General features: G+C 46.3%; 1 protein-coding gene across 4 annotated transcripts in view; it reads right to left on the reverse strand.

Annotated features, from left to right (window-relative positions):
* DOCK8 (dedicator of cytokinesis 8) overlaps positions 1-24,287 on the reverse strand; it is a 226,988-nt gene that overhangs the window by 8,941 nt on the left and 193,760 nt on the right. For all 4 annotated transcript variants that reach the window (XM_042913298.1, XM_042913297.1, XM_042913301.1 and 1 more), the window contains 10 exons: positions 23,100-23,258; positions 22,393-22,493; positions 21,423-21,615; positions 15,953-16,096; positions 14,593-14,724; positions 13,995-14,129; positions 12,269-12,358; positions 8,119-8,355; positions 5,577-5,720; positions 4,195-4,301 (listed from right to left, as the gene is read on the reverse strand). In XM_042913298.1, coding sequence (XP_042769232.1) covers positions 4,195-4,301; positions 5,577-5,720; positions 8,119-8,355; positions 12,269-12,358; positions 13,995-14,129; positions 14,593-14,724; positions 15,953-16,096; positions 21,423-21,615; positions 22,393-22,493; positions 23,100-23,258 — 1,442 coding nt within the window. The remainder of the gene's footprint in view (positions 1-4,194; positions 4,302-5,576; positions 5,721-8,118; positions 8,356-12,268; positions 12,359-13,994; positions 14,130-14,592; positions 14,725-15,952; positions 16,097-21,422; positions 21,616-22,392; positions 22,494-23,099; positions 23,259-24,287) is intronic.

Here is a 24,287-nt window from a genome sequence, read left to right on the forward strand (position 1 = left end):
CCCAGAGCTGGATCACAAGAGTTGGCTGGCCCAGGGTGGGGGTGGGGGGTGCTAAGAGAGAAGGACAAGGTCACATTGTAACAAAAATGGATTTCTTTAGAATCATTGCAGGAGACAGGAAGGAGGGGCTGAGCCTTGTGCGTGTGTGTGCGTGGGGGGTGTGTGCGTGCACTGTTCCTGCATGGCCGTGGAACCTGTCCCACTTGGCAGTTTTCTAGCGTCCTTGGCCTGCTGATAAGGTCTCTGTAACCCTGGAAAAGTGACAGAAGTCATTACTGTGTCCCCACCACTGACCTGCTTCAGAGCAACCTCACATGATATTTAAGGCTTTGTTTTCCTATCAAACATTGAAATCTCTTTCTACCTCCTGCTTCTGTTTCTACCTACGCTATACACGTTGGTTTTCCTTTGGCTCCTTGGGCAAAATCTCCCTCCTTCCTCTTCACAGACCCTAAATGCAGTTTAAAAACAGCACCCCTCAACACCCTGTTTTCTGAGTCTGTGACCAGATGTGCAACAGAACCCTGTCTGGGTGAATTTGAAACTATGTCCCCTAACATAGCCATTGAGGATGTGATCTTTTATTTAAATATAAAAGTAAATTTAAAAGTCACTTAGTCCTTATAAGGATGAGAGAGTTCAGATAATGTTACGGACTGAATGTTTGTGTCTCCCCGAATTCCTGTGTTCAAGCCCCTGTGTATTTGGGGGCAGGACAGGCGCCCCGAGGAATTTCGATTTAAATTAGGCCATGGGGGAAGGGGGGCTCCTGGGCGGCTCAGTAGTTAAGCGTCCAACTCTTGATTTCAGCTCAGGTCATGCATGATCTCACGATTCCTGAGATGGAACTCCACGTTGGGCTCTGGGCTGACAGTGTGGGATTCTCTCTCTCTCTCTCTCTCAAATAAACAGTAACAATTTTTTTAACAATAAACAAATTAGGCCATGGGGATGGGACCCACGTGATAGGATTCGTGCCCTTCTGAGCAAGCTTCCCTCCTCCTCCTCGCTCTACCATGTGAGGGTACAGTGACCACGGGGCCTCCCAGCAGGAGAGCCCTCACCGGCCACCCTGTCTGCCAGCACCTTCCTCTTGGCCTCCCCAGCCTCCAACACTTTGAGAAATAAATGTCTGTTGTTCAAGCCACTCAGTCTTTGGGATCTGGTTACATCAGCCCGAGCTAAGACAGAAACATAAGAAGAACACTAAAAAGCCCAGATTGGCTCACGTTGCCGTGTCTAAAATGGCTTGAGTACTTTGGGGAGCAGGGGAAGGAAACAGAATGGTGTATCTCACTATCTCGGCTTCTGAAACCCCGAGGCGTTCCTTCTTATCGCAGGAAATGGCAGGAGGGGATCAAGGGCCCGACCTGGCAGGCCCGGCTGGGTGAGCACCTGCCGCGGTGGCCCGCGTGCCAGGCCCAGGACGGCGGAGCTGAGTCAGAGGCCGCTGCCCGGCGGGCCGGCTGTGGGGCACCTGGCGGGCGGACGTTTCCGCTCTCGGCGAAAAGGCATCACAAGGCCCCCTCATGTTCCCCTTGGAAGTCGGGGCTCATCAACCCGCTGCCCGAGTCCGCTGAGAAGCGGGAGCTCTCCCGGGGAAACCCAAGAGCCGTCCGAGCGCCCCCCTGTTTTCCACTCCTGCGTCACCGCGGCCGGGGGAAAGCCGAGAGTGGGGAGGAAATTCCCCGGGTGCCAACGATGTGACAGCGTGTTTCCTCCGGTCACGAAAGGGCTGCAACTTGCTGGGGGGACTCGAGAAGCCGTGAAACGGTGCAGGGAGAGGAAGGTCGCCTCGCCCACCGCTCGTGGTGATGGCTTAAGATTCACAGGCTAAGAAACAAAATCACGTCTCTTCACAAGCTGGCTTTTGTATTTCAGCTCTTTTCAGACCCCCACCTGCCAGAACCGTGGGGTCTCTCTCCTCCTGTCCCAGCAGGCTCCCTGGGACATGCTGCCCTTACTCAGAGGAGCCCCCCGGGCCCTGCGAGGGCCTTACTTTACGGGGCATGGCTCCCTCTTCACACCCCTCCCCTCCCGCTGTACCTAAATATTCAAGACCAAGTTTGAGTGATGCTTCCACAGAAGCTTCCCCTGTTCCTTTCTGCACCCTGGAGCCCTGTATTCCCTGTGCTCTCAACAGTGTGTCCTATGCGCTGCACCGTGTTGGTGTTTAGTCGTGCGGATACGTGCCCTTTAGGGAGCAGAGGGACACTCGGCTATATGGTCCGCAACTGACATCACACCCGCGTCATCATCCTCTGTCCCACTAAATGTGTCAGAGGCTCAGAGAGGCCTGGGCCGCTGCCAGCTGCAGGGGTCTCCAGCCGTAACTACATTTATTTACGTACTATTTATCTATTTATGTTTAAATTATCTATTTATGTTTAAAGTTTATTTATTTCGAGAAAGAGAAAGAGAGTGTGTGTGAGCGGGGGAGGGACAGAGAGCGAGGGAGAGAGAGAACCCCAGGCAGGCTCCACGCTGCCCGCGCCAGAGCTCGACGCTGGGCTCCAACTCAAGAACTGCGAGATCGCGACCTGAGCCGAAATCAAGGGTCAGAAGCTTCACCTGGCTGAACCACCCAGGGGTTTCCATAACTAATTTTCAATGAAGATACGTGCAGAGGCATTTGATTTTTTTTTAAACATTCCCCCAATATTTTTCTAGGTTTTTGTTCTCTAAAAATGCACTGGTCACTGTAGAAAATGTAGCTTTGGGGTCATGTCAGAATTGCTGTCAGATCCAGGACCCAATTCAAACGCCGAGGCGTTAATAACTATAACCTCTGTGTGTGCCATGTGTGTGGGTGTGTGCACACAGACCCACAGACGCACAGACACATGCTATCGTGACACAGCTGTGGCTCACTGCAGGATCAAGTGAGTCCCCTCCATACACGGCAAGTGGGGCAGATCTCTCACCAGAGCCTGCGGAGGAGGGGTATCTCTAGTCTCACCCAACACGAGCAATCTGATGAATCTCCAGTGAATTTCACAAACTTCCACTTTTAGCCTCCTTTATTCTCCGTTTGCCAGCTGAGTTTATTCCTGTACCTGATCCGCTGCACCAAGGTTCTGGATGAAAAGAAATACTGGTGTACGTTCTCCTGACGTCGTTCCCTCTTATGGGAGGAAGACCATCGCATCCTTCACAATGCTTCATTTTAGGACCGCAGGAGACCCCACTAGACCTGTCTGTATTGCAAGAGCTTGTCAACCACGCTCAAAGATGCACCCCTGTGTTTGCAAGACCTATGCAGCCTGAACAGGCTAGGTTTTATTTTTTTTTAAATGTTTATTCATTTTTGAGAGAGAGAGAGAGAGAATGAGCAGGGGAGGGGCGGAGAGAGAGGGGGGGCAGAGGAGCCGAAGCAGGCTGTATGTGGACAGCAGCGAGCCCGACGCGGGGCTCAAACTCACGAACTATGAGATCATGGCCTGAGCTAAAGTCAGATGCTCAACCCACTGAGTCACCTGGGCACCCCCTGAACAGTTGATGCCAACTCCCCTGCAGAATTCAGGAGCAGAGGCTTGTCTGGCGAAGTGAACTGCCAGACAGACCATACCTTTGAAAAAACCCACTTTTAGAATCTTGCCTTTACCAAATTTGAGGCAGGGCCTATTCTTAAGATTCTAAAAACAAGTTATTGTGTGATACTAAAAATTATAAAGACCGTGCCACCCCCCCTTGCGGACTTGAAAGCACTGTGGACAATCAGCACATTGATGGAGGTGTGAGCCCATCAGATTCAGAAGAGCTGGATTTGAACTCTGCTCTCCTACTAACTAGCCACGTGGCCTTAGGCAAAATCACCCCCCATCTCTGAACCTCTGTTTCCCCTTTTGCAAAACGAGGCTGGTGATAATACCTGTTTGATGTGTGAGACACACATGGGACAATAAACATGAAAGCACTTTACAGCTTACATGTCAGTTACTTAATAGTAGCCCACGTGTCACTGTCCCACTGTAGAGATTCTTCGACATGACTGTGCATCAGAATCCCCAGAGGGCTTGTTAAAACTCAAGACTGCTGGGCCTTACTTCTGGAGATTCTGATTCAGCAGGTCTGGTTGGTGCCTGAGAAGTCGCCTTTCTAGCAAGTTCTCAGGTGATGCTGTAGCTGCTTGGTCTGGGGACCACACATCGAGAACCACTGTTTTACCGCATTCCCGGCCATTTTCCTTCTTACCGCATTATGAATTCCTTAAAGCATAACCTCAGCTTGTTGTGATGTCGATAGAGCTTTGGGTCAGCTGGAATTTCGGCCAAGAACACTTGGGCTACTTCCAACGGTCCCTGATGGGAAAAGTAACAAAACAAGAGGACACTGGAATGAAAATTGAATTACTTGGGAGAAAATCTTGGAGTGACTCCTCCGTTTGAGCAATGAATTCTGTGGTCAGTTTGATCACAATCAAAACAAAAAAAGAAAGCAAGGGAGGTCTTGAACTTCTCAGGAAACCTTGATTTCTTAGGAGTCCGGAGTTTTAGGAGAATAGGTTAGGAGACATGTATTTTCTTAATCAAAGCTGCTAATAATAGGATCTTCATGTGTAAAGGTAACACCTCACCGGGGATGTGCTTCGAGTTCCTTTTCTAAAAATGGGGATTGTCCTGATCCATCCATTCCCCTTCACTTCTCCGGCTGCCCTGGTGGTGAGCACCATTTTGTGTATTTGGTGGCTTGAGTCAGAGATGTGCACAGTAGTGCATATGTAGTTCATGGTCACGGGCTTGTAAGGCCTTCCATTTTCATGAAAGGATCAGGACTTAAAGCAAAGACTTCCTAATTGTTTTCTGATTTTGGCAATATAATAGTCATTTCTCCTCTGGGCTATTTCTGCTCCCTCGATAGCATCCGGGTACGGTTTTTGCAGGGAAGTCCGGCTGCACTGAGTGAGGAAAAACTCACGATATTCAGTGAGCTTTTGAGTGGAGGTGTAGACGAGAGCAGATCTGGATCTGAAATTAAGGATGCTTACCGGACAGAAAGTATGAAGCTAGCACCTCCCTGCATCCGAGACTGGTTGAGTTGCATGCTTAGTTTGGGAGTGAGGATTCTAATGGGTTTGAGAACATCTGGCTTGGTCTGAATTGGCACGGGGAGCCTGGTCCCTGGTCACGGTGGTTGACAAGGCCCCTGGCATGCTGGGCTCATCTGGTGACTGACCCAGGGGCTGCATGGTCCCGACCCTTCCCCGTCTCTCCTGCAGACATCCTTCGGTTGGTCTCAAGCTCTGTAACAGGTCTGCCTCCATTGGGCATGACTCAGCTCTCCGCAACAGGACCCCAGATCTGGAGCATACCGCCAGGTCTGGCCTCAAAGTGAAGACTTCTCTTCAATGTGGCCCGCTCGTGTCTGGGACTTCTCTTCTACGGGGGGTTGTTACATGAAGCAGAAGGGGCCCCCTCAGAGTGTTCTAAGCCTCGTACGTGGCGGCTCTAAGTTTAGGGGTACCATTTATGCGTGGATCGGCCTCCTCATCAACCTCAGGGAGGGAGGGTGTAGACATATAGCGAAAACCAAAAAAACGAGGAGCAGAGGAGTGGCGGCCAGCTGGTTTTGCTCACCTGGTTCACAGTAGCTCCGACAGAGCCCTGCAGCACCATCTGGAGCATCTTGGCATCGGGGGGCTCCTGGTTAATGGCAACCGCTAACTGGAGGGTCTTCTTCTTCATGTCTTCAATGGCGACTTCAATTGGCGTCAAAACGAACTGAACATAAGACACAAGCGTAGGGAAGTCACCGTCTGGTCTCGTAAGCCACGGACGAACCTGGGGCTACGATAGACCTGGATCTGAAGAAGCTGGTTAAGGAGCCTTTCAGAGTAAGTCAAAATGATCTGGGTGGGTGAAGAGGTAGGCGAGGCCCAACAGTTCTGGAACACTGCCTGTGTTCCAGGGACTTGGCATACATTTCTTGCTGACTACTTTAAACAGCCTCTGCATTCTGTCCATTTTACAGCAAAGGGGGGGGGGGATTTGTAAAGTGAATTAAGTGCCACAGAATGACACAGGTCCTGAGGAGGGAGCTCAGAATTTAATTGCAATGATGTCTGCATTCAAAATCCATGTTCTTGCTACGCTTTTCAGTTTTCTTTCCCATTATTGAACAAGTTACTTGGCTTATATTTGGAAAGGGTATCAGAAGAACCATCCTTAAAAGATTTCCCCCCCCCCCCCCGCCATAATACATGATTTTGGCATTATTTATGTCTTGTCCAACTCACTCTGAAAGTGAATTCCTGGTCAGTAGAATCCTCTTAAGGGTCAATCTGCTAGTTGCCAAGTTCTGTGGGTTTGGGGTAGGGTCCTTCCTGAAAGTCACAGGGCCACCCTGTCCTCACTTCATATCCTGAAGTCCTAATTTCCTAGTACCTCAGAATGTGACCTTATCTGAGACAGGGTCTTTATAGAGGTAATCAAGTTTAAGAGAGGTCATAAGGGTGCCCTATATGACAAGTGTCCCCACAAGAAGAGGCAACTTGGACGCAGAGATACACATAGAAGGAGAGGATATAAAGACACAAGGAGAAGACAGTCATATACTAGTCAAGGAGAGAGGCCCAGAATGCATCCTTCCCCTCACAGCACTTGGAAGGAATCAATTCTGCCAACATCTTGATTTGGACGCTGACCTCCAGAACTGTGAGACCATACATTTCCGGTTCACGGTCCTTTGTTACGACAGTCCTAGCAATCTAACACACTGAGGTTCTCAAGGAGCTAGCAATGGCCAAGATAAAGCTGTGAGGACTCTTACCGGGACCATGAGTTTATTCCTGTGCCAGGCCTCCCTGCCCTCATGTTCAAAAGTCCAAAACAATAAGAAATAGAACAGATGCCTTCTAGACCAACCTCCTCTTAACCAAGTCACTCATTCAGGACTTCCCTCACCTCCCGCTCTCTGATGTGGTTGCTGAACACCCTAGCCGGTGGGCAGTGAGCTCAGTCACTTCTGCTCCTGCCCGATGAGGTATTTGTTCATCAAAGTTCACCTCTGTGTGTTCACCCACTTGATGATGCCTGTTATGCTTGTTATTTTAATGACCTAATCTAATTAAATAATGCATAAGCCGATGAACTGTGGGTGTGGAAAGAAACAGAATTGTTTCTCTGAAAACCAAGCCGTATGCTGGGGCAGGGCATCATGAAAGTGAGTTGCTATAAAGATTCCTGTCATATTAGGTGTGCATGAGACAACCGTAAAAGGCCAGGGGCGAAAAAGTCATGAAAATCCAGAAGGACTCTGCCCTCGTATTGTTTAGCAAGTATCTCTAAGCTCCCCCTCTGCTTTATAGAAATGAAAACTGAAAATCATGCACAGTGCATTACAGGTGGGGTTTATACAAGAGACACAGGTGAATTGTCAACGGCCAACCCCAAACCACAGGGAAGGCTGGGGCCCCATATAAACTGAATGGCAAATAAATGTACACTTAGGTATTTTTAAGTAAAATAAAATGCTTACCCTATGCCTAATTTTGAGACACCTTCTTGATCAGTCCTATTACAAGGGGTTCAAAGTCTTCTGTACATAGAACCAGGGAAGGGAAAGGGGTCCTCGCTATCAGTATGTAGACGGGGAAACTGAAGGGAAATGAGTGCCTTGGGCAAAGCCACGGGGGGAATCTGGGACTAGAAGTCAGTTGCTCTCCTCATCTACCTCGCACGGGGCCCTTCTTCCAGCTCACCATCAACTCATGGGGCTACTCGCATCCTGTTCCGTCTCTAACAATTAATAACCCAACTGTAAGCCTCCAAATATATAAAAATTGAAATATTTAACATTTCAGTGTATATTTCATATAAACATATCATGAAAAGACACATGTTAAATACTATAGTCATGTCATGATATTTATATTAAAGATATATATCCTACATAGCAAATACTTCAATATAAAGTGGTGCTATGAAACATGTAGCTGCCTACATGGGATTCCCTGGGGCCATGACTGTCAGAGCGCGACCCACCACCGTGATATCTCAAGCGTGTCTCGTTTTGGGTTCTCACTCCAGTCTACCACGAAGGAGCACGGAGGAGGGGTGTGTGGCACCCTGGGAGAGAGACTCATGCATTGAGTGGTGACCTCAGTCCGGGGGCCATTACCTCTTCCTTCTGGATGACGCCGATCCTGGTCTTGATGTAGGGGAAGGCGTGCATGGTGGTCAGGACAGTGTTCCTCCGGTATTGCTCGTGGAGCTCTCCCCGAGGCCGCCCCTCCAGGGTGAAGGGCGTGGTGTACATGAACCTTCGCAGATTGAAATTCTTCTCAAAGTAGGTGACCCTGTCTTTCATCTCATACTCATCAAAGTAGGGCTCCACAAAAGTGATTTGTATGTAGGCCTGGAGGGGAAAAGGTGGGGGAAGGAGGAGATGAGCTCGGCTGCAAACCACCCAGGATGCACTGGGGAGGCATGCCAGAACACAGCACGGCTGCACCACCCCTGTGCGTGCACAAAAGCCACAGCAGCTGAGAGCCTCGGGTCAGACGTCAGCCGCCAGGCGTCAGCCATCCCTGCTCTGCGCCCCCAGGGACGGGAAGGAGTGTGAGAAGGACGGGGCAGCGTGCCCATGTGAGGTCAGATCCACAAGCTGCCCCTCCAAGCAGAGCTACCTCATCTCCCTGAAACCTGGTATGCAAGTTCGCAAACAGACAAGTTTTCCTTTTGGGCACAACTGTGACCACTGTTCACTCAGGAGAATGGCCACATGAAAGGAAACGGACAGTACGGAGCATCGCCAAGGATGGAGAGGAGCTGGGACTCTCATATACGGATGGTGGGAATGTAAAATGGTACCGCCCTTCTGAAGGAGGGCGGCGGTTTCTTACCCAGAGAGAAGACACTGACCATACGACCTAGGAATCCCACTCTGATGTGTGCACCCAAGAGAAATGAAAACTTACGTGCACACTGTCCAGAGCAGACTTCATAACGGACAAGACTGGAAACAACCCAAATGTCCCTCCCGTGGAGAATGGGGAAACAGGAAGTGGTACATCCATCCATCCAACAGAAGACCGCTCAGCAATAGGGGCGCCTGGGTGGCTCGGTCGGTTAAGCGTCCGACTTCGGCTCAGGTCATGATCTTGTGGTTCATGGGTACAAGCCCCGCGTCAGGCTCTGTGCGGACAGCTCAGAGCCTGGAGCCTGCTTTAGATTCTGTGTCTCCCTCTCCTCTGCCCCTCCCCCGCTCATGCGCTGTCTCTCTCGGTCTCAAAAATGAATAAGCATTAAAAAAATGAAAAATAGGGGCGCCTGGGTGGCTCAGTCGGTAAAGCGTCCGACTTCAGCTCAGGTCACGATCTCGCGGTCCGTGAGTTCAAGGCCCGCGTCGGGCTCTGTGCGGACAGCTCAGAGCCTGGAGCCTGCTTTGGATTCTGTGTCTCCCTCTCTCTCTGCCCCTCCCCCACTTGCACTCTGTCTCTGTCTCTGAAAAATGAATAAACGTTAAAAAATTGTTTAAAATAAATGAAAAATAAAAGTAAACATTAAAAAAATGAAAAAAAAAAAAAAAAAGAGTACCACTCAGCAATACAAAGGAACAAACTGCCACAACATGGATGAATCCCAAATGCATCATGTGAAATGACAGTAGCCACACCCAAAAGTCTGTATGGGTCCACTTGTATAGGTTTCCATTTAAGTGACATCCTGGAAAAGGCCAAACTACAGAGACAGACTGCCGATCAATGACTGCCAGGGGGCTAAAGGTAGAAAGAAGGGGCGTGGGGAATATTTTGGGGTGATGGAACTTTTCTTTATGGTGGTGGTTACATGTGTTTGTCAAAACTCATAGAACTAAACGCCAGAAAGGTGAATTTCACCACATGTACCTCATTTTAAAATTCGCACGCACGTGCACATCTGCACATACACTAAAGAAGGGCATTTATTAAGAAAGAAGGCCTCTTAGGGGCGCCTGGGTGGCTTAGTTGGTTCAGTATTCGACTCTTGATTTGGGCTCAGGTCATGATCCCACGGTCATGGGATCAAGCCCTCATTAGGCTCTGTGCTAACTGTGGAGCCCGCTTGAGATTCTCTCCTTCTCCCTCTGCCCTTCTCCCCTGCTTGCGCATGCTCTCTGTCTCTCTCTATAAGAAAGAAAGGAAGAACAAAAGAATGAAAAAAAAGAAAGAAAGCCTCTTCAGAAAAAAAAAAAAAATGACAATGACCATAGATCCCATAACACCCGCCCACTGAAATGGATGGAAGACATAATTGACCTCAGACTGTAAATCGCCATTTAGTGTGATGAAGTCCGACGGTTATTCTGGGTTCAGCTTCTCATCTAGAACTCTCATAACCTGCCGTGGGCATTTGAAAAGAGGGGAACAGCGCACCCTGCATCAGGGACATCGCTGGCGATTCTACCCAGCGCGTGCTATGGGCATCCATCTTCCAAGGACCTCCGACACTTCTAAGCTTAGCTCAGCTCTTACCACACTTACTACTACAGGCCTGGACTAGGGAAGGTGTCTGAAGCGAGCAAGTCTTCTGAAATATGCAGAAAAACAAACTCTTAACATTTGGTCAATTCCTCCCTACTTGCATCATCTCCTGAGTGTCCTGGAGGACAGGAGCGAGGGAAGGGTTTGGACTCTTACTTCGCAGGCCTGCCAGATGGCAAACACTCCTCTGTCCCCCAGCGTGTAATAAATGCCTTGAACTTGCATTATTCCCAGCAGCTTAGACAGCCTCGTGGACATATCTAAGAGGTGGGCTGTGTAGGAAGACAGCACCCAGTAATACAGTAAGGAATGTAGCTTGTCTTCGTCTGCCTTTCCTGGCACAGTTTCCCAAACCCTTGGAATTTCCTGAGAGATAGGAGTATCTTTGTTATTCTAATGAGGTGACTCAAGCTTGGTGGGTCCCCAGGATGGGGGCTGCTCACCCAAAAGACCAATCATGTGATTAGAGGGTTGGGACTTTGGGCTGACTTTGGTCTCTCCCAGGGAGGGGAGGTGGGGGCTGGAGACTTAAGTAATATGGCCGCGAGTTAACCGATCATGCCTGGACATTAAACTCTGGACACCGAGGCTCCATGGAGCTTCCTGACAGGTGGACGTACTGAGCTGCTGGGCGGGGGGGACATGCCTAGATTCCACAAGGAAGGTGCACGGAAACCCTGGGGTCTGTCCCAGGCTTTGCCTTATGCGTACCCTTTACCATAAAACTGTAATTGTCTTTTTAAAAAATTTTTTTAATGTTTATTTATTTTTGAGAGAGAGATAGAGCATGAGTGGGGGAGGAGCAGAGAGAGAGGGAGACACAGAATCCAAAGCAGGCTCCAGGCTTTGAGCGGTCAGCCCAGAGCCCGATGTGGGGCTCGAACCCATGGCCTGTGAGATCATGACCTGAGCTGAAGTCAGACGCTTAACCCACTGAGCCACCCAGATGCCCCTAAAACTGTAATTGTCTTAAGGCACTTTCCTGAATTCTGTGAGTTATTCTAGTGGATTACCTAATCCGAGGGCTGCCATAGGAACCCCCAAGTTTACTAGCCTTTTGGTCAGAAGTGCAGGTGGCCCGAGGCTAGTGTCAGAAGAGCCTGCAACTTGTGGAGGGTGATGCTAGCTCCGGCTGGGGAAAGTCCAACTGCACGCGGCACAGCCAGCTGGGGGTGGGACAGAATACACCCTCATGTGAAAAGTGAGGACACTGAGGCCCGAGCCCTTTCCATCGTTCCCCCAACCGCACAGGGGCCCTACACGGGGCTGGAAGAAATTCCTGCAGCCTAAAGAAGGGGGCCACTACATGGCAGTGAGAAGCGTGCATCTTTTCAGTATGTTTGAAGGTGAGAGTGTCAAGTTTGGAGAGAAAGGCAATAAAGGGCAATGATGAAGAGGATGGGTTTGAGGATGACAGACTCCGAGCTTGAGTGCTGGCTTTGACACTTGCGTGATCCTGGAATGCCACTTATTCATTTTGTGCCTCAGTTTTCTCCTCTGTAAAATAGGAATAACAACACCTACTTCAAAGGGCTCTCGGAGGATGAAATGAAATGAAGTAAAGAAAGGGCCTGATGGAGTGCCAGGAACACAGTCGATGTTTAATTAATGGTAGCTCTTGTTCTGGTTCCTGCCTTTGAGTACGGTTTCTTTATGATCCAACCATTTAATTGCTGAACCCTAGACAAAAAAGTATGGCTGCACTTAAGTGACTTTGAGAGCCCAGAGAGAGGTCATTTTATGTTCTTGGCATAAGGACAAAGAGAATCAGAGCCCGAGGGTTACTTCTTGTAAATTTCCCCATACCTTGTTAGGATCCAACTTGGTTTTGTCCACTGGAGCAGAGTCTTTTATCACTTCCACAAATTCTGCACCAAAACACTGACCATAAAATCCCTAGGCAAGAAGAACCAACAGATTATAAAGGTGACCTAAATGTAATGCAAGTCTTTGAGTCTCAGAGGCGGAGTCAGTTTGGAATAAGTGTAAGGAAGAATTTGCTCATTGATTATTGGAAGTTCTTCTGAACTAATGAGGCAGGTTCAGCATTTCTGGAGACAAAAATAAAAATATAAGGAAGTGCAGCATGGCAAACTGACATAGGCTTCCTTATAATAAGTATGCTTGAGGTCTGATTCAACCAATGTCATCATATTTCTTGAGAAGCTTTAGGGGAATGGCACAATTTCCTTCTTGCCTTTTGTATCCCAGGAACTTGGAGGTCACCAGGCTTCCCAGAATGTGACAAACCATACTCCACAAGAAGACAAAATATATACTTCTAGTTCTATTTTGAAGAAACATATTAGGGAACCAAGTGGCCTGGGGTCAATTGCTAGTTTTCCTTCTCATGAGCTGAATGACTTTGGACAAGTTATCCAACCACTCTGGGCCATGGTTCCTTTGAGTCAAGTAGGGACTGAAGTCTCTTGTCTTATTTGCCATGGATGGATAGCGTAAGGAACAATTTGGCAACTAAAGTGTTTTAAATTTTACAGTCACGAAAAAGAGTAAATTCAAAGCAATGGCAAGAAGGCATGAGGAAATGAATCTTGAGCTAATTGTAAGCAGTTCAGGGAACTCAGTTACTCAGCCTGAGAGGGTTTTGTTTGGCAGGCACCTCTTGACTTTCCTCCTGAGTTCTAAGTGCTTGGCCCTTTCAGTGTCTGCTTTTCTCACTTTTCCCTGGGCTGTTTTATTTTTTCTCCATCCGTTCCTCCAGGAACATGCTTTCGTTTTTTTCTGCTACATTATAGATCAAATGTAAACAGCAGGTTTGGGCTTCCAGCCTATGAGGTTAGACAGTGACTCTGAAAATCCATAGAGGAGGGCTCCTTGGATCAGCTCAGCAGGAAGAGGGCTATTGGGAGTATCTCTGTGTCAGAAGTGGGATGTGTTGTCCTGTGATACCAAAAGGATGGCCATAACATCTTCTAAGGATAACTCAGTAATCTGGCTAGATTCAAAGTCAAGGTAATAATCTTCAAACTGAGGGGCACCTGGGTGGCTCAGTCGGTTGAGCACCTGACTTTGGCTCAGGTCATGATCTCACCACTCATGAGTTTGAGTCCCGTGTCAGGCTCTGTGATGAAAGCTCAGAGCCTAGAGCCTGCTTCCAGTTCTGTGTCCCCTTTCTCTCTGCCCCTGTCCCACTCATGCTCTGTTTCCTTCTCTCAAAAATAAATAAACATTAAAAAAATAAAAAATAAAAAAAATCTTCATACTGAAAAACTATTACTAAAATTTCAAAAGAATTATAAGAAAGCACGTGACAACAAGTGGCTTTTAGATAGTCTTGAAAATAAATAATCACCATATAAATTTATAAACTTTGATAAACATACACAGAATCTTAGGGAAAATTTATCCAAATCCTGCTTTACCTTATGACCTCACCTAATACCTTCATATTATAAATGCAATGTGGAAAAGTTTTATACAGATCAACGATGAATCCATAACTCTTTTTTTTTTGTAATAACCCACTTTAACTTGCTTTTGTGAAGTATATAATATCAAGCACTTTTCTTACCTCTAGTCTGTGAGAAATCTCAGGTAGCTTGGTAATTGCAGGCTCTTTGTAAACGAATTCCTGCTCATCTAAATCCCCAAATTTGGATCCATAGAAACCAACTCGGAAGTAGGTTCCAAACATTCTCTTATGACCCTAATGAGCAAAATAAGAAAGCCTCTTTTTAGCTAGGAAATTCTCGAAGATCTACTGGTTTGGAAAGGGCAGGAGTCTTTCACTGTTATGTTACAAAGCATTTTATTCCTATGGCTAACATAAACCAAAATCACTCCTTTAAAAAAAAAATGTAATATTTATGGAATAAACTTTGGAAATAATAACAATCAAAATGCCACAAAAGATTTCTAGGACTTATTTTAAGTGAATTTAAAGGATTTTCACGTTTCCTGGTTGTAAAGTAATTCAAGCTGCTTTCTTTCACAGTCTGCACTCTGGTCCTCTGTCTATTACCAGGCCCTCTCCATTTAGTAGGTGAGAGCTATAGTAATGATGTGCTCCAGGCCAATCCCTCCCTAGAGAGGAAGCAAGGCTAAGCATCTCTGGGACAGGGTCACCTGCTGCCAGGTAACAGGACCCACTGGCCAGGGTCCCCGACTACCTTGCTAATGATGCTGTCAAAAGCCTTCTGTAGCTTGTCGTGTGTGGAGGTCAGCTTCCGGAAGTCTCTATGTGCTTCCAGGATGGGAATGACCAGCTTGTAGACCTCGTTAACTGTCTCGTACAGTCCTCCCTTGGAAAGAGAAGAAGAAGAGGAAAAAAAGAATTTAATCCCTTGGCAAGTTAAGAAGAACATTCAGAGTTCAGTAAGTGCCGGAGAACGGATTACTAATTGGCACCACGATATTTTAAGAGCAGGAGTGATGTCTGAGCTTCTCTGGAATGGCTGGAGCGCTCACACTGAACTAGACACATGCTAAATGGTCCTTTACGATGATGTTAACTGGGAAAAAGGGTTTTCAAGGGATAAAAACAGACAGGAGATTGGCTGCAGGGAACAGTAACTATTCAGGAAGACAGCTTCAGAGTGTTTAAATGTCATCAGGGGCCACTCTGTAGCCCAATGTTCAACGCATGCCTGAAAGGAGTTGGTAGGGTTCTAACTAGTTCACTTTCTTGCATTTTAAGAATAAAACAGAGGTATACTGCACTTTCTCTGAATCCTGAAATGGAAAGCAGAAAAAAGAAAAGATAGTAAAACAATAATTAAAATACATAGAGGGCGTAGGGTAGGAACTTAGAAATGAAAGCAGAAAAGAAAGAAAAATATAAAGATAAACATAAATTGGATCAGCGAAACACAGTGATGTATTAGATATTTACACGGCTTAAAAACTGGGGGCAGTGAGGGATTATCAGAATAAAAATGGGCAAGAGACTTTCTTCCCTGCCCTGAATCTCACGGACTTCATCTACCTTTTTTTTTCTCTTATTAGGGGTGGTTAGACCCAGACTAGGGGAATGGGGGGAGTCTCAGCGGTGTGGGCCCCCCCAATTCTCCGAGCTGGTCCTGGTTTGTGACAAACTTGAGGATCACCCAGTTGTCAAGAAGGAAGACGGTCGATCTATTCCTTCCCTCTCTTCCCAGAGGCTCTGCCCCCATGATTATCTCCATGAGAGGGAAAACGAGGGGGTGAGAACCCACCTCGTCATTTGCGGTGTAACCCTGGGCGGGTCATCTCACCTCTCTGCAGCCTAACCTCCACCCTGTTAAAATGGAAATAATGCAGGGATGCTGTTGCCCAGGCAAAGAGCCTGCCATGAGGACCGGAATACCGCAGTGATGAAAGCTTTCTCAGCTACCTGGAGAGCTGATGCAATTTGCATACGTCAAAGTCATCCGGGGGGCCACCCCGCCCCCTGAGCATCCCGGCACCAGGCGCGCCTGGCTCGGTGGTAAGGCTGCATCTCACGAGGCGCTCGGTCTGCAGGGAGGCCCCGGGGTCTCTGTAGGCACTGACCGTGCTGAACAGCTCAGCCGCATGCTCCAGGAGGCCCACCAGGCCGCTCTCGGTGAAGTACCGGCCCGAGCACACACCGTCCTCGTCAGGGGACAAGGTGTCATCAGAGACCGCAGACTCCTCCAGCACGTTGGAAGAAATATTCTGAAAGAGATCGCACTATAAGCCCGGAGGACGGGGGAGCCACGCTAAGGAGAGGTACCACAGGGACCCACGAGGCAGCAACGAGGCAGCCCACGTTCAAAGATCCTCACCCAGCCTGTGATTTTACAAGGTCTGTAATTCTACCCAGAGGAGGCTCTGGCTGCCATTCATCTCGAAAGTACACTGAGCAACTGGTCTTCGAAACTTAGTCGTCTTTTCTTTTTAACCATCAGGATGTACGTAAAGGACACGTACCTCGACGTAACAATGGTTGAGTTACTTTTGTGAAATGACCCTATGGGACACCCAGCAGGGGTCATGGTTTTTTTTTTTAAATTTATTTGTTTTGCGAGAGAGCATGAGCCAGGGAGCAGCTGAGGGGCAGAGAGCGAGGAAGAGAGAGAATCCCAAGCACTCTCCACGTTGTCTGCACAGAGACTCAAACTCACAAACTGGGAGATCATGACTTGAGCTGAAATCAAGAGTCAGATGCTTAACTGACTGAACCACCCAGACATCCTGGGGTCATGGCTTTTAAAAGGCAAAGGCCAGGGGTGTCTGGGTGGCCCAGTCGGTTAGGTGCCCAGCTCTTGGTTGTGATTCAGGTCATGATCTCATGGTTTGAGGGACCGGGCCCTGTGCTGAGGGCATGGAGCCTGCTTGGGATTCTCTCTCTCTCTCTCTCTCTCTTTCTCTCTCTCTCTCTTTCTCTCTCTCTCTCTTTCTCTCTCTCTCTCTTTCTCTCTCTCTCTCTCTCCCTCTCTCTCTCTCCCTCTCCCTCTCTCTCTCACCCCAAAATAAATAAACATTAAAAAAAAATAAAAGCAAAGGCCAATTAACAGTTAGCTAGACTCCTTGTTTCCATAGCCAGGTGAACCTCTGGAGTACAATGCTACTGACTTGACTTTCAGGTGAACCATCCTATAACAGCAAGTGAGAATGTCCTCTCTGTGGACGTGTTTATGGCAATGTGGCAGTTACCGTTGTTTTCGCTCATTTTGTTCCTATATACAGCTTTCCCTTTACACAAACCATAGAGTTTAAAGTCTCCAGCAGGGAGTACAGTAACCAGGGCCAGCGTGAACCAAGCGAAAAAACCAAGAGCACAAAATTCAGGGAGGTATTCACTCTCAGGGTCCTGTAAGTAATGACTCTGAACTCATGTGACTCTAAGAGTGAGTGCTTCCTTAAATTCTGATCCTTGTGTGCCTCTCTCGCCTCAGCCCCTCTCTGGTCCTTGCGGTGACTCTCACTCTTGACATCTTAAGAGTCATTTTTTTCAACCTCACAGCTGTGGAAGAAATGCACATAGAGCATAAAAGACTTGGGAAATCCTCCCAGCTTAGAGACTGCAAACAGGTAGCACACACGCCACTCTTTTCTATTCCTACACTCATAGCAGGCATAACTAATCAATTATAGCACCACTGAACTGTGGTTCAGTGGGTTTGAACTGCACGGGCCCACTTACGTGCATTAAAAAATATATATTCGAAAAATTTTTGAGATTTGCAACAATTTGAAAAGACTCACAAACCATGTGGCTTAGAGATACCAAGAAGAAATTAAGGAAAAATTAGGTATTATTGTAAGGATACAATATATTATAAATATAGCATACAAAATACATATTAATTGACTGTTTTTGTGACCAGTAAGGTGTCTGCTCAACAGGGGGCTATTAGTAGTTAAGTTTAGGGGGAGTGAAAGTTACATGTGGATTTTTGACTATGTGGGGGGTACCCCATGTTGTTCAAGGGTCAACTGTAGTCTCAAAATTTTTTCCAGCATAGCATTCCAGTCGGCTGCTACTAACTGACCAGAGTTGGCTTGAGAAGAAAAATCTGCCTGCCTCCTCGCCTGGCTAGCAAGATCAAGGGACTCAACCTTAGCAATCACAGAAGAGAGCTGTCACGGTCCTGTATCTTCACATCCCAGACTGTACTGCAGTTTTAGGAATATAGGAGACTCTCAGAATCTCTTGAGCCAGTCTTTTTCCAAACCTGGTCTTTCTATTATGATGTTTCCAGATCGGAATAACAGAAGGTACAAGGGATTCCGCTACAAGAATCTAATAACTCAAGAAGTGAGTACTATTAGAACTGTATGCAATTTTCTACAGGGACAGGAACAGATCTGAAGTAAAGTAGCTTTGTTAGCTGTAATCAGAGGAAAAAGATTCTGGCAGCCTTTCCTGGCTTGGGAATCAGGGAGGCAGAAGTAACAGCAGCATCTGAGAATGTGTCCATATCTACGTTTGTGGAATAAACACTGCTCTCTGGGGCATAGAATTTCAACGATCTCAGGGCCTTGGAATTCAGTGGCCTCAAGGTTATTTTCCTCGCACAGATTTATCTATCTCCGGTTTGTAATTCTTTTCCAAAAATTCAATTCTACTGGAGAAGAACAAGGTTGAAAACTAAAGCACACAGTATTTAAAAAATCAGCTCTGGACATCTGTGGTTAACGCTGTCCTTCATCTTTCTGCAAACTAAGGAACCATACTCCTGGCGCAGCCCCCCCCCCCCCCCCCCCCCCCCCGCTCTAGTCCAGCCAATCAGAGCTTTCCATCTCTCTAGCCATTACGATTGGTTCAGGGATGAACACGTGACCCTGTCAGAACCAATAAGATCCACTGAGACTTTCTTGGGACCTGCTAGCCATGAACCATCTCTCTATTCTCTTGGTCTGGAACCAGGGAAGGCCTTAACCTAAGCGAGTATGGGAAACGTCTGCCCAATGAAGTCGACATAAGGGAAAGCAGAGACAGGAAGCAGTGATGCCACTGAAGTTTGATGACACGGTTTGGGGCCTTCCTTCCAATTTGGCAGGTGCTGCTTACTGCTCACCTCCCTCAGGCAAGCTGATAAATTCCATTTCCACCTAAGGTCGGTCTAGGCTAGGTATTTGTCACTCGCAAGCATACGTTTCCAAAAAGATCTGGTATGTGTTCCTTGAGAGAAAGCAATTGACTCATAGGCAGGAACACAATTTGGCTCTTCTTCCCCAGCTGAGAACACCTATCTCACCATGTTCTGTGCACCATGAGGACCTCATACTTCACAGTTCCTTCTGCCTTCCCCTTCCTGGTCCTTCTGAGCTTCTCACAATCCCCCGGTTAGGTTACATTATAAACACTCCCAGCATCTTGTACCTCTTTATTACATTTATCATAAAGGTAGTTCAATAAGGAATCAAATAAGGAATCAGTAAGGAATAAGGAATCAATAAAGAATCAAATAAGGAATCTGATGTTGCTCTCCCTGGCTAGAATGTAAAGTTCATGAAGACACAATAAATGCTCAGTATCATCTAGAAGAATAAAATGAATGGATATGGATGTATGAGAAATAGAGCTATCTGCCCCCATGCGGAAGAGATGTGGAATTCTGTTGGTTCTAGAATAACTATTCTATCTTGCCTTGGCATAGCTTATTATAAGCACATCAACTGAATTCTAGGTGAAATTAGAATTATTAAGCTTACCAAACATGAAAGTCAATCATGAAATGCCATTAAAACTTAAGTGAACAATAGCAAATAAAATATAGTGACTGTTGGGGGGCGCCTGGGTGGCTCAGTCATTCATTTAAGCATCCAACTCTTGATTTCGGCTCAGGTCATAATCTCATGGTTCATGGGTTAGAGCCCTGCATGGGGCTCTGCACTGACATTGCAGAGCCTGCTTGAGATTCTCATCCTCTCTGTCTCTCTCTCCTCTGTCAAATAAAATAAATAAACATTAAAAAAAATAAAAAAATATATAGTAACTGTGAAAAAGGCAGAGAAGAATGTTAAGAAATAGTTCAGTTAATGAAACACAAAAGGAGGGTGACATAATTCAACATTAAGTAAAACACCTAAAGATTTTCTGGGAACTGAAAGAGTAGCACTTATAATATTTATCCTTGATAATATCAAATGGCCAAAATGAATGTGATGAAAGAAGTAGATACCTCTAAAATGATTTTTATAGCTTTCTTCACTTTTATGTGAATGAAAATCAGATGTGATATTTTTATGATTTTTGGATAAGAATTTCCCTTTTGGTTTTTATGACAAACATTTCTGAATTGAGCATAGAGTTTATTTGCTGAGAATAAAATGTTAGAATAAATAGCATTGTTATCAAAAGCTATAAGGAAAGAGGGGTTAATAATAAGAAGCAAACAGGTGAAGAGGTGAACAGAGTTCTAGAAAATCCGAAGCTCCTGGCCCCCCAGCAACAGTTCCAGGGACTTCTTCTCGAAGCCTAGGGAAGATGTTCTGAATTGTCCTCTCCCTCTGGTTCACACAGACATGACAGAATTGTGTTGAAGAACAATAGTGGAAAAAAGCCTTTTATAAAATCAGTCACGTAGATTCAAGCAAAGATAATACACTTGTAAATGACTGCGAATCTGGCTTGAAAAGGGCTCTATTACTGAACTATATTGTTCATGGTTTCAAGGAGAGTCATTTCTGCAAATTAGGTGTCTCTTAAAAAGGTACTCATAAAACTTTTGTTTTCTCTAAAGACCATATTAAACTGTTCGGCAGAAGCTGTCCAAGTGACCACCGAGCACTGTAGCCCGAGCCAACTTTCAGGCCTGGTAGACCACTTTCCTTTGCTAACTATGGGTCATATTCAGATTATCCCAAGAAAGTACTGATTCAGCTCCTTTTTTCTCTTCCCGGGTCGATGTGGTTCTTCCTTGATTTGGGACTAATGTGTGGGACGCTACAGACTTGGGGCATCTGATCAAATGAACGGCCCACGAGGGAAATCATTTCTCCCGTGTTTGGAAAGTACTTTCACAGGTGTCCGTGTACTGCACCAACTATAAGTCTTTGAGAAAGAGCTTAAACGAGAAAAAGAGAAACTGCTGTCTCAGTGTCTTTATCTGTAAAGTGGGAGTAATAACACCTTGCCTATGTGCCGGCTTCACGGGTTGATGGGGAGGGTCAAATGTAATCATGGATCTGAGTGTTTGGGAATGTGTACGGGGCCTATCAACTCCACATTTATTGTAAACAATTAACAGATACCCCAAACGAGATGGTAAAGCGATTAGAAGAGGCAAATGTAATTTGCTAAAGCAGGGTGCTTTCATCCTTGGCACCACTGATTGATGTTTGGGGCCAGATGATTCTTTGTGGTGGGAACTGATACGCATCATAGAATGTTCAGCAGCAACCTTGGCTTACAGGTGTCAGAGGTAACCCCCACTTGTAACAGCCAAAAATGTCTTCAGAGACTGTCAAATGCCTTCTGGGGTTGGAGGCAAGACTGCTCCCCCCAGGTGAGAACCCCTGCCCTAAAGGAAAGGCTGAGCTTGTCCCCCACCTGAAAGCTGACGCTGCCCACGGGCAGGTAGCTGTGGTCCTCCAGCATGCTCAGATACTCGGCCACCAAGGCGGCCGCGTGCACCAGGCACATGGCGGCCTCCGTGTAGCACTTCTTCTTCATGTGTTTCTCTGCCATGTTCTGGAGCCAGGTCAGCCGCAGATCAGGAGATGTCTGGTAACTTTTGGCAATTCTGAGGGCATATTGGGAAGGTTTCAGGGACAGCTGGCTAATGACACTGTTCTTCTGCTGTGGATGCCACTATTTCCCCCAGGAATCCCCCCATCCCAAGAGTTTCCCCCAACATGTTCAGAAAATGAGAGAAAAAACCCCAAACATTTATCAGTCCAGCTGTCTTCATTCCAGAGGTAGGGTGGGCTGGACCCCAAGAAACGGCATTTAATTGAAGTTTTATAGGGAAGAAAAAGGCCTAAAAAAATGGTGTCTATTTTAACAGATCTCTAGCACTTTCCTTCCTTTTCTTTCCTTTCTCTCAAAATAATAACAGAAGACAAAAGTACTACCCTTCTATGACCTCACATCAGAACACATTTATTTCTATGAGTAGTTTCTCCTGAACAAGGACCATAAAACAAAGCATCAAACTATAAAATAAAATATGATTTCTAAATACAACTGTACACGTATGTCTAAATATAATTGGGGGGGGGGAAACATATGGAAAATAATTCATATGACAAAAAGATAGTTCTTTTCTCTCATTCTTTGGTAAGTAGAAGATACTGCTGTAAAAGATACCTCACTTTAAATTAGGGACATATTTCTAAAAACGTGTGCATGGACCAACCCACTCTGCATGATTAATTTCTACCAATTTGTATATACGCTTTTGGATGTCATCCAAAAGAGTGTACCCACATGGCTTATGCTAATTACACCAATGAGAACTCCATAGGAACAAACCCTAGACCCTCAAGTGACATCTTTTGGTTTTATCAGAAAAATTTACCTGTACATGAGATCCATAAGCATCTCAGGATCTTCCTGAAATTCCCTCATTTTCACCGTGTCGTATAAGATGCTGTTCAGATTGCAGAGAAGTTCCTCCACCTGAAAAACAGCGTATACCTCTAAATAATCCTGGCTTTGTAATCCATAGCAACAAGTGAGGGGCTGTTTTGGAAGGTCAAGGGGTAACCATAAACGTTCTTCTCTATGGGAGCAGAGCTCACAGGTGTAGGGGAGTCTAGATGGACCCTCTGTGGCCTTCATCTTTGCAGGTCCAAATGATTCTGAGGCTCAGATGTGAGCTGGCGCTTGGGATCCATGAATTGGCCCTGAATCCTTATACTATCCGCCCTCTTTTTCTTTAAATGAACTTGAACTTTCGTTTGCAACCTGAAAAGCCCTAAACTGTACTCTGGAACGTCAGCGTGTTTTTTTTTTTATTTATTATTATTATTTTTTTTATGCCAAATAGGAGACAGTTTAGGACTTCAGCTTAGGTTTCATATGTGTGTAATGTTATATATTAAATACATATGTACACATAATACTTACATATTTTATGTATAATATAGAACTGTTATATAATTATATATTATATGTTATATAATTACCTAGTACACACACACACACACACATGTACACATACACAAGCTTATAATCGGCTGATCCCGGACCCATGCATGAGACCAGGCACGCTCTTCTGTCTACCTGGGTGGGGAAAAGAGTGGCCTGCATGGCCGTGTCCTCTTCTGCATAGGCCAAGATCGTCCTCAAGGATCTTCTCAGGTACTCCTCATTGAAGTCTGGTGCTTTGCCCACCAAAGATGCCAGAGACATGGTTACTTGCATCTTTACTCTGGCAAAGTTCTGCAGCAGGAAAAAGACGAGATGGGACAAATAAGAGGCACTGGGCTAGGAGATCGTGGAAGGCATTGGAGCCAGACACCAATAACTCCCCAGTGTTTCTGTCATCCCGTCTCCGTCATTTCCTTTTCCCTCAATGAAATGTGAGCTATACTTTACAAGATTCATACTGTTGCTTAAATGGTTTAAATGGATACTGCTGTGACATAAATCTGTCAGCTCCCTTTAAATTTTCATCGAGGACTGGATGGCCTCCATGCTGCAAGGCAGGAAGGTGCCTGCAAAGCCGGGTCTCAAAGATGTATGCTTTTGTGCCAAGATTCCTCTTCCGGGGACTTTACATAAACTGCAGACAGGAACAGGATCTCTATGGCCACGTTTTCTGAGCTTTTGGACTCTGGATAGGCAGAGACTTTCTGTTTCTCCCTCCTTTCTAGCCCTATGGAAAAATACAGCCATCCTGGGAGCCCCTGAGGAATGTCCTAAATATTTCAAATGGTTATGCCTAACATATTTTGCGTGGGGGGGGGGGGGGAGCTGCTTTTTTTCCCCAGGGGCGAATTTATCTTTTAATATCTCTTGAGCATATTCATTAACAGGACCACAAATGTAAGTTCCCAAAGAACATACCAAAATCTAGATAAACTAAAGTAAAGGGAGATGGTTCCCCATTAAGGCCGAATTCCAATGGCTGCCAAGCTGCAATTAAAAACCAGTGTAGATGACACTGATCATTTCAAACCCTCTTCCGCAGGTCATTCTGGCACCACTCAGCAGAACTGGGAAACCAGACAAACGCTTCTGAATTCCTAACCTGCCTGCTGTATTTCTTTCCACAGAAGCCAACTTCTAGCCTACATACATTCATTCCTTTTTCACACTGAAACACACAGATGGAAGCCACTGCATCATCGGTCTTCATGTTCGTTTCGGGTCACAAATTCAGCTCTGCTACCCATCTACGTCGTGGATTGTTTTCTTTCACGAGGGACACGAGTACACGGCAATCCCACCACCTCCCCCTCAACCAGG

The sequence above is a fragment of the Panthera leo genome, chromosome D4 (assembly GCF_018350215.1).
Source record: "Panthera leo isolate Ple1 chromosome D4, P.leo_Ple1_pat1.1, whole genome shotgun sequence".
Taxonomy (NCBI): Eukaryota; Metazoa; Chordata; class Mammalia; order Carnivora; family Felidae; genus Panthera; species Panthera leo.